The 11,088-nt window shown below is 42.2% G+C and overlaps 1 protein-coding gene across 4 annotated transcripts in view; it reads left to right on the top strand.

Annotated features, from left to right (window-relative positions):
- Positions 1 to 2,316: 2,316 nt before the first annotated feature.
- Positions 2,317 to 11,088, top strand: part of LOC144682278 (ADP/ATP translocase 4-like) — a 98,457-nt gene continuing 89,685 nt past the window's right edge. For all 4 annotated transcript variants that reach the window (XM_078544784.1, XM_078544923.1, XM_078544863.1 and 1 more), the window contains exon 1: positions 2,317 to 2,592. In XM_078544784.1, coding sequence (XP_078400910.1) covers positions 2,382 to 2,592 — 211 coding nt within the window. In that variant the 5' untranslated portion in view covers positions 2,317 to 2,381. The remainder of the gene's footprint in view (positions 2,593 to 11,088) is intronic.

Here is an 11,088-nt window from a genome sequence, read left to right as displayed (position 1 = left end):
GACCAACAAATCCAGGGAACCCTGGATGTTGAGGCATATACAGGATTGGATAAAGAGAAAAAGGGAGGCTTATGGCAGATGCTGAGGGCTCAAAACAGTGGAAGCCCTAAGGGAGTATAGAATGTGTAGGGGGGAACTTAAAAAGGAAATTAGGAGAGCAAAAGGGGGGCATGAAAAAACATTGGCAGATAAAATAAAGGAAAATCCAAAGTTATTTTACAAGTACATTAAGAGTAAGAGGATAATTAGGGAAAGAGTAGAGCCCATTAAGGACTATAGTGGTTATTTGTGTGTGGAGCCAGAAGACGTAGGTAGGGTTCTAAATGAATACTTTGAGTCAGTGTTCACAAGTGAGAAGGACGACGTGGGTATGGAAATCAGGCAGAAGGACGGTGATATAATTAAATAAATTAGCATAGAAAGGGAGGAGGTATAAAAGTGGTCTGGCAGGCTTAAAAGTAGATAAATCTCCAGGCCTGGATGAAATGTATCCCAGGCTGTTGAGTGAGGCAAGGGAGGAGATAGCAGGGGTACTGGCAATAATTTTCAATACCTCTCTGGCCACAGGAGAGGTGCCAGAGGACTGGAGGACAGCCAATGTGGTACCATTATTCAAGAAGGGAGGAAGTGATAAACCAGGGAACTACAGGCCAGTCAGTCTAACCTCAATGGTGGGGAAATTATTGGAAGCAATTCTGAGGGACAGGATTAATCAAGGAGTCAGCATGGTTTTGTTAAGGGGAGGTCATGTCTAACCAATTTGATTGAATTTTTCGAAGAGGTGACCAGGTGTATAGATGAGGGCCATGCATTTGACGTAGTCTACTTGGACATCAGCAAGGCTTTTGATAAGGTCCTGCATGGGAGACTGATAACGAATGTAAGAGCCCATGGGATCCAAGGCAATTTGGCAAATTGGATCCAGAATTGGCTAAGTGGCAGGAAGCAGAGGGTGTTGGTTGAGGGGTGTTTTTGTGACTGGATGCCTGTGTCCAGTGGGATTCCACAGGGATTGGTGCTGAGTCCCTTGCTGTTTGTGGTATGTATAAACAATTTAGACTTGAACGTAGGAGGGTTGATCAGTAAGTTCACGGATGACACGAAAATTGGTGGGGTGGTAAATAGTGAGGAAGATAGCCTTAGATTACAGGAGGATATATACGGGCTGGTCAGATGGGCTGATGAGTGGCAAATGGAATCTAATCCGGATAAGTGTGAGGTGATGCACTTGGGCAGGACAAATAAGGTACGGGAATACAAGATGAATGGGAGGACCCTGGGAAGTACCGAGGAGCAAAGAGACCTTGGTGTGCACGCCCATCGGCCCCTTAAAATAGCGGGACAGGTAGATAAGGTGCTTAAGAAGGCATATGGGATACTTGCCTTTATTAGCCGAGGCATAGAATATGAGCAGGGAGGTTATGCTGGAACCGTATAAAATGCTGGTTAGGCCGCAGCTTGAGTATTGCATGCAGTTCTGGAATCCGCATTATAGGAAAGATGTGATTGCACTAGAGAGAATGCAGGGGAGATTTACCAGGATGTTGCCTGGGCTGGAGAGTTTTAGTTATGAGGGGAGATTGGATAGACTGGGGTTATTTTCCCTGGAGCAGAGGAGATTGAGGGGGGACATGATTGAGGTGTATAAAATTATGAGGGGCGTAGATAGGGTAGACAGGAAGGAACTTTTCCCCTTAGTGGAAGGATCAATAACCAGGGGGCATAGTTTTAAGGTAAGGGGCAGGAGGTTTAGAGGGGATGTGAGGAAGATTTTTTTCACCCAGAGGGTGATGGGAATCTGGAACTCACTGCCTGAAAGGCTGGTAGAGGCAGAAACCCTCATAACATTTAAGAAGTATTTGGATGTGCACTTGTGATGCCATGACACACAAGGCTATTATGGGCCCAGTGCTGGAAAATGGGATTAGAATAGTTTGGTACTTGTTTGACTGGATCGATGGGCTGACGGGCCTTTTTCTGTGCTGTAGACCTCTAGGACTCTCTAGCCTTTTGTCACAATTGTAAAATGTAACCGATTTTAAGCAAGCATAGAGGTGAAAACAAGGGCAGGGGAGGATAGAACACCAGGGAACATTTTGCACGTTAACATCGTCCCTCTCTGCACAGAACACTCCCCGACGTTCTGAGCATGTCCAGTATTTTCTGAAAAAAGCCAAGTACGTACTGACGTCACATGGTCGGCGGTATGTGTTGTCGTCACAGGCAACGAGCTCGTCACGTGGCCTGAAGCCTTCACTCCCAGGCGCGGCGGCGCGATCACGTGCTGGCTGTGCCCCCCTCGTGCTCGGAAGCCGGTTAACGGTGCTGGCCGCGTGCTCAGCACATTTCTTTTTATATATATATATCATTCGCCGTTAGCAATGGCCGCTGGGTCGAATCTTTTTGACTTATCGTCCTTTATCAAAGACCTACTAGCTGGCGGTATCGCCGCTGCTATCTCTAAGACAACTGTGGCACCCATCGAGAGGGTCAAGTTGCTGCTGCAGGTGCAAGCGTCAAGCAAGCAGATCAGCGTCGACCAACGGTACAAAGGGATTATTGACTGCGTGATCCGGATACCGCGGGAGCAGGGTAAGTGGGGCAATTAAAGACAAACAAATGTCAAAAACAAAATAAAAATCCATGCCAGGTTGAAATTCTGTGGGCTTTGCGCCTTATTTTCTTCCCCCGATTTTTAATTTTGATCGAATTGTTAATTTGGCCATTCGACCGCCTGCAGCTTCGGGCTTTCACTTGAAATGCCTAACTTTTTTTAATGCCCGATGAGCTCGACGCGATGGTAAATGTTTTGAATTGGAATAATTGGCGTTGTCAGGAGCCCGCAGTTCGGCGGGAGCAGCGCTCGCGACCTGGCCAAACACGTGGCCGCTTTGCCGCCGCCGGCCGAATGCGGGTCAGCCTGGGCTTGAGCCAGAGGTTCACACCATCACCATCCTGGTTGTCTTGTTCTGCCTCTGCTGCAGTCTGAAGGGCATTATATTCGAGATGACGATGACCCACGACTGGTGACACCGGGCAAGTGTTGAGGCTTGAGATTTTCTTTGCATGTAAACGAGCGTTTTTTTTTTAAAGTAAGCCCATTTGGTAAAATAGTTCGATGGGCACCCTTCGGAGTGGCTTGCATTGGCTTGAAGTGAGTTGCACTTTTTAAATCAAAATGTATGCGCCCTTCTCAGTGAGACTTGGCGGGTCTTGGATTGACAGCCACACGATTGCACATAACGTGAGAGCCATCTGGATGGAGATGGGTATCTTTTCCAGTAAATGGGAACGAGTTAGACAGTAATCGATCATTTCAGCCATGCACGCACTTTGTGCGTTGTTCACATTTTTGGCCATGAAGCTTCCATATTGTGACCAGAAAAGTGCATTCATCTCACTAACGGGGACAATGTTTGTTGTATTCTGTGATGCCAGGATTATTGCAGAACAATGTTGAAGTAAGGAGAGATTCATTATAAAATGTCATTTTGTGCACTTATTGTTTGTAAAATACATCAGTCTGTTTATTTATTATTGTCCTCATCAGACTTCTTTTTGGAAGATGGGAAAAGTGCACCTAGAGATTTGAGATTATTGTATCCAGTACATATAACAATGGATTTTGTTGTTACAACCCCAGCACATGCTAAAGTATACCCAGATAATGAGATGTAAAAGTGAACACCTGCTCATAAGAGATGGGGGAAGTCCACCTATAGGGTAGGCCAGTCATCCTGAATCCAAAAGAAAATGTAGTGCAGACTCAAATTTGTAATAGCTGATCCTAGACAATTATTTTTTTCTCTTGCACTATTACGTCTATATCTCTGGACTCAAAGGGAGTCATTTGCTGGGCTGCTCCTTTATTCAGTGAAAACTAACTTGTGACTGTTTCCCAGTCACTTTTCCCTCTTCTGCCCCAAAAGCCTTGGCAGAGACTGCCAGCCATTTGGAATGACATTTTGCAAATATCTAATTTTAAAAAAAGATCTGATTTTAAGATACCTATCTTTATATATCCCTTTAAATATACTTGAATTTGTGATTTTCTGGTCTTCAATTATGGAACCTTTCTTTACAAGGCTGAAGCTGCACATGGACCTCTGAATAATTATGCCAACAAACTTGGAACATTGCATAAAATCAGCATGACATCCTTCTAGTGAACTTTACACTTGTGTCAAGCTATTTGGGATTAAACAACTCGTGTTCTCGAATCCAGGCTAAAGAATTAGTGCAGTCATGATAGAATTTTGAATAATTCCAGAGGATCATACTGATTTGCTCAGTTAGTTCATACTTTTATAATTGCTGGTATGCATCAGTTTTCTTATTTCTGAATATTATGTAATAGCTTCCTTTTAAGATTACATTTGATCCATCAGCCTTTGAAAAATGTATCCAATTAGTCCCATAGTCCTTTTTCATGTCTATAGTCTGGCAATTTTTTTTCCTTTTCAAGCATATGCCTAATTTCTTGTTAAAAGTTACTGCCGAATCTGTTTCCACCACCCTTTCAGACAGTACAAAACAAGTCGTGGCTAAAAAAAAATTGCATCTTCTCTCTAATTCTTTTGCCAGGAGAAAAACTGGGGTTGTTCTTAGAGCATGTACCTTCGCATGATATTGTTGAGGGACAATATATAGATGTGAAATAGGTGGGCCAAGAATCAATCCTTAGGGGACCCAGAGATGAATGACTGTGTGGGAGCACAAAGACGAGCCATTGCAAGTGATTCTTTGGCTATGATTAGATAAGAATGGAAGCAGGTGAGAGCAGTCCCAGCCAGCTGAATTACTGTGGAGAGGCATTGAGGGAGGATGGCAAACAGTGTCAAAGACTGCAGACAGGTCAAGAAGGACAAGGAGGAAAAGTTTACCTTAGTCACAATCACACAGGGTCCTGTTTGATAAGAGCTACTTTGGTACTGTGAGAGGGATGGAAACTGGATTTGTGCATACTTTGGAGAGGAAAGGAGGTTGGAGTCTGGGTGACAGTTTTCAAAGATGATGAGGGTCAAATTTTGCTTTTTGAGGAGAAGGGTGATGACGGAAGAAGCACAACACCTGAAAAGAGAACTGTTTACAATTTCTGCTAACATGGGGCCAGGAGAGGAAGTTGGGTGGTCAGTAGTTTACTAGGAATAGGATTGACAGAACACGAGATCAATCTCATTGACAAGGTGAGTTCAGAGAGGGCATGAGGGGCAATTGAAGAGAAACTAGACAACGATGTGACTTCAGGGCAAGGGCGGAGAGGAGCATTAAAGAAAGTTTGGCCAGGTGTGCTAGGGGAAGGGAGTGAAATAGCAGAGCTGGCTGATTGGATGGTCTCAATCTTAGTGACAAAGAAGTTCATGAGCTACTCGCAGTTGTTGGAGGTGGAGGTGTGAATTTATCAGTCTTTAGTACCATTATTTTCTTCATTACTGTCATGTTGCTTATGTTGGTGAATCCCTGCTGATTCAGCATTAGCTTCCATGGGATGTCTGGCAAACTGTCCTTTTCCTCCATTGTAAATCCTGATGCAAAGGAATTTTCAGCATGTCCGCTGTTTCCTTACTTTCACTGACAGAAACACTTACCAGTTTACAAGGTGCCCACATTACAATTGTAGACGCTTTTACATTGATTTTGCTATCCCTTGCAAGTTTATTTTCATTCTGTCTTTATAGCTTTCAATTGGTTGAGCAGCTGGGAACAGAAAGTAAAGATAATGTCAGGGACTTTAATTGGCAGAATGTGACTGGTGGTGTCCAGCAAGGATAAGTGTTGGGGCCACAACTATTCACCTTATTTAGTAACAGCTTGTATGTAGCTTCCACATATCCAAATTTTCCAATGCCACAAAGATAGGTGGCATTGTAAAGCAATGTATAACATTACAAAGAGGTATTGATAGGTTAACTGGGCAAAACTTGGCAAATGGAATTCAGTGTATGTAAATATGGTTAGAGGAGTAGAATACAAGGGAGTAGAAGTCATAACTCAGCCATTCAAAGCCCTAGTTACACCACACTTGGAATGCTGTGAACAGTTTTGGGTGCCACATGTTAGGAACAATTTAGTGGCCTTGGAGGCGGTTGCAGGGTTGATTTACCTTAATGATACCTTGACTCCAAGGATTAAAATACGAGGAGATTACACAAACTCGGGTTACATTTTCTGTAATTTAGGTTAGGAGGTGATTTAATTGGAAGTTTTCAAGATATTAAGGGGAACAGAAAGGGAAGATAGAGTGAAACTACTTCCAGTAGTTGGGCAGTCTAGGACTAAGGAGCATAGTCAGAAAAATAGAGCCAGGTTTTGGAGTGTAATTGGGAAACAATAATATGCAAAATATGTTAGAAGTTTAGAATTCTCTTGTGCAATTGACAGTTGGTGATAGATCAGTTGTTCATTTTAAATCTGGAATTGATTCTTTGTCAATGGAAGATAGTAAGGAATACGGGGCAAAGACATACATGGATTTGGTCACCAATCAACCTGTTACAATTTTGAGGTTTATAAGATTATTATGAGGTCTTGTGGTGCAGTGGGTGGCATCCCTGTCTCTGAGCCAGAATTTTCAGGTTTATGTCCTGCTCCAGGACTTGATGGCTAAGGAAGATGTATTCGTAGCGCAGCCGAACAGGTTGAGTATCAACGCATAATACTTCTAACACACACCAAGGGCATGTGCTATGAGCAGGAGAGATTCCTGGTTAGCCATGTGATGGAAAGAATGTTGGAACCTCCACTGTTATTATCCATAGCTCCAAGCTTCCACATGCATGTAAAAGTGCATGTTACTATAGCAACAGGGACTCCTTGAGGGCCTGGTTGCCTCAATAGCTAATGTGGATCAGATTGGTGCCAACGGCACTGGGTTCGATGCTGTTCTGGGCTGGGTTAGTTTCAGGACCTGTCTCTTGCCCTACCTGTGGTAGAGGTTGTGGCACTCTGGGTCAGACCTGCTCTTGGACAGAGAACTCAAGAATAAAATTATTATATTTTGGTACTGTAGCTTTGAGTTTAGGGTAAAAGAAGAGGGTCATGTGATCTGTTCTGGAGTCTGTCTGACAGTAGAGCCTGGGTGGTTTGATTGTCAGGGAACAGAAAGGCTTAGATTGTTTTACTGAGAAGATGTAAGGTATTTACACTTGGAGACAATGGCAGCATTCACTGAGTTTACAATGAACAGATTCTTAGTCTCCTAAAGTCTCAAATGTTGTAAGCTATTGTGCTGTAAACTGTTCATCTACTTCTAAGATGAAAGGGAGTTGGGATCAAGGATAGCCAATTAGCATTTCAAACTGGATGCATAGTTAATGTGTTTCATATTGCCATGGGGAAGAGGGCAGAGGAAGACATTTTTGAGGTCAGGTTACAAGCTCCTCTACAAATCAGTGATTATCTCAGACAGACAGTCAGCAGTTCTAAAAACAAAAAACTACTGCGGATGCTGGAAATCCAAAACAAAAACAGAATTACCTGGAAAAACTCAGAGGGTCTGGCAGCATCGGCGGAGAAAAGAGTTGACATTTTGAGTCCTCATGACCTTTCAGCAGAACTGAGTGAAGTTAGGAGAGGGGTGAAATATAAGCTGGTTTAAGGTCGGGGGAGGGGGGGGTGTGGCTGTAGGGACAAGCAAGCAGTGATAGGAGCAGATAATCAAAAGATGTTACAGACAAAGGAACAGGGAGGTGTTAAAGGTGGTGATATTATCTAAGAGAATGTGCTAATTAAGAATGGATGGCAGGACACTCAAAGTACAGCTCTAGTGGGGGTGGGGTGGAAAGACTGACAGGGTATTATAGTTATAGATTTAAAAATAATGGAAATAGGTGGGAAAAGAAAAATCTATATAAATTATTGGAAAAAACAAAAGGGAGGGGGAAGAAACAGAAATAGGGGTGGGGATGGGCGAGGCAGTTTAAGATCTAAAGTTGTTGAATTCAATATTCAGCCCGGAAGGCTGTAAAGTGCCTGGTCGGAAGATGAGGTGCTATTCCTCCAGTTTGCTTTGGGCTTCACTGGAACAATGCAGCAAGCCAAGGACAGACATGTGGGCAAGAGAGCAGGGTGGAGTGTTAAAATGGCAAGCGACAGGGAGGTTTGGGTCTTTCTTGCAGACAGACCGCAGGTGTTCCGCAAAGCGGTTGCCCAGTTTGCGTTTGGTCTCTCCAATGTAGAGGAGACCGCATTGGGAGCAATGAATGCAGTAGACTAAGTTAGAGGAAATGCAAGTGAAGTGCTGCTTCACTTGAAAGGAGTGTTTGGGCCCTTGGACGGTGAAGGGGCAGGTGTTGCATCTTCTGCGTGGGCATGGGGAGGTGCCATAAGTGGGGGTTCAGGAGTAGGGGGTGACAGCAGTTCTATGTGGTCAGCAGAAAGGAGAAACTGCTTGGCTTTGTGAGCTACCGTAGTTGGATTTGGGAGGGAGATGGTCTCTAGTTGAAGAGACGCATCCTGCAGTCATCAAAGGGTTCTTGAGATTCATCCTGGCATTGCCAGGGGAAGAAGAATCATCGGAACAGGCTTTATTGCTGGTGGTGGATTTAAGAATGTCTTCAAAAACTGAGGAAAATGCTTGGAAATGATAACTCGAAGATACTACTCAATGAAGTAGAGATAAAGGAACCCATTGGAAGCTGGGAGCAACTGTTTGTTGTAAGGACTGTAATTCCATGGAGAGTGAGATGTATGATAAGTATAAATGGGGAATGTTTCCCTCTAATTTAAAGTATGAGTTGCCTACAAAAAATAAAATAGTTGCATTAATAGTGTATGGTCATTTGTCACAGTAAAGTTGTAAAACATGAAATTTTGTTCTCATTCTTTCAGCTATCAACTTGAAATTCAAATCTCTTTTTAAAAGTTATAGGTGTCTACAGAGATTGTAACATCATGCTGTCTCCAAATGGCAGAACAGACTCGAGGAGCTAAATGGCCTACTCCTGTTCCTGTGTCTTATCTGTTATCAGCTTTCTCTTTAATCCTCCTCGTTTGCCAAGATCTGTGCTATGTTTTGCATTTTTGTATGCTTTCCCTTTTACTTTTATGGTGTCTCTTTAGTTGCCTATGTTTTTTGGAAGTAGACCTCTTGCCCCTCAGGCATATAAACAGCTACTGTGTCATATTACTTTCTTTCTGAACATTTCATGCAGGCCTGTTGTTTTACCAATTAACACATTTGCCCAGCTTACTGTAGACAGTCTTTGTCTCATCTCATTGAAGTCAGCCTTATCTAAATCTACAGACTTAATAGCTGTCTTGTGTTACTTTCTTTTAATCACTGTGATGAACTTAATCACATTATGAATGCTACTGGATAAATATTCACACATTATTAAGCTGTTAACTAAAGCTGGTTCATAAGTAATTCCAACATGGCATATCTCCTTGTTGGTTCTAGGACATATTACTGCAGAAAAATATTACAGACGTACTAAAGAAATTGACTACCTTTCTGACATGCTAGTCTGCTTATCTCAATCTATTTGAAAGTTAAAACCCTCCATTAGACTCATTGTGCCTTCATGGCATTGGATTTCTGCCGTTAAATAATCTGCCATTTCACAGCTATACCAGGGGCTTAAACAGAACTCCCACTGTAGTATTAAATCCTTTTTCTGTTTCTTAATTCTACCCATTTAGCCTCCACTGCCACTGGCATATCGTTATCACTTATGAAAGTGATTCCATTGTTAATCTCTAAGGCTGTTCCTTCTCCTCTATCATTTTCCCCATCTTTCCTGTAGATATTTTAATCTTGTATTGTTAGTTCCCAGTCCTAACCATCTTGCAGCCATGTCTCAGTAATGGCTGCCATGTCATACCTTCCAAGTTGAATGAGTTCCTGCAAGTTTTTTCCTTGTGCTCCATGAGTTTTTATAAAGAATGCGCACACCCCTAATCTGATTTTCTGCTCGAATGATTTACTCACATGTTTCTTATATTACTTCACATCTTTTAGTTTTTGTGAACTACAGATTGTTCACATAATTTATTCACCCAGTTTTCTGCAGTAGAGTAGCCATCTTTTTGTCATAATAATTTGATTAGACACTTTGGATTTTAATTCGCAGACCCACTGGAAAGGGGATGCTGATAGCATGTGGGAAATAAATGCAGTGCGTATGTCAGTGGCTTTTTAACAGAGCCACCTAATCATCGTTTAACTTCTGGGTTTCATAACCAATTAACATCATAAGGCTTGTTGACAATGTGCATGAGAAAGCAGTGTTCACCAATGGATTGGGAACATTTGTTAAATACGGTTATGAGAATACTGGAAAGAGCATAATAATTTAAAGAATGTAATGCATGGAAGAACCAACGGTAAGGAAATAAGTGGCAGGACTCCAAGATTAAATTGAACACCAAAAGAATTTATTATATAAACTTGAACAAGACAAACACAGACAATAATGACTAAACAGGTACATTGAGCAAATAAGATAATGATTGTAAATAGTATGAGCATCTACTCAATCCGACAGATTTAATCCATCTTAATCTTTTTACTGTGGCTTTCACATTGATCAGCTATATTCATACTCTGAAAGGCAATTCCTTTTTTCCTCTGGGTCTGGCTGCACAGGTCACAGCTCAATTCTATGATATATCTCAATACAACCTCCTTGTCCAAGTATAAGCAGCACCGATGGTCACATGCCATGACCCACTAGACACATATAGACACTCCCTTGGCATCTATTTCGTAGCTGGACTTCTCTCTTTACAGTGCTACTTGCACCAACCCAATTCTCTAGAACTCCTTCTTTTCCTCTCTAACATACAGAACTGAGTTCTCTGGTTAAACACAACAGACTAGATGCCTGCAGCCTCCCGGTCAGCTTCTCTTACGCTTCCTTATTTTCTAAAAAAAACTATAAAACCTGCCAGTTTACCTTTGAGAGCATAGCTCCACCCTCAGCAATTTTCTCTATAACAACCTCTTGTTTCTAAAAACTTATTGGCTGGGTCAAAAGTTCAAGCATTGTTTGTAAACACAGGCATACAAAACCAAACGGAAAATAACCAATTTGTCTTAAACTGAAATCAAAACACTACATTCTTAACCCTTAATATAACCCAGGA

Source organism: Cetorhinus maximus, chromosome 1 (assembly GCF_964194155.1).
Source record: "Cetorhinus maximus chromosome 1, sCetMax3.hap1.1, whole genome shotgun sequence".
Lineage (NCBI taxonomy): Eukaryota > Metazoa > Chordata > Chondrichthyes > Lamniformes > Cetorhinidae > Cetorhinus > Cetorhinus maximus.
The sequence above is the reverse complement of the archived record's forward strand: the minus strand, read 5'-3'. Positions and strand labels throughout refer to the sequence as shown.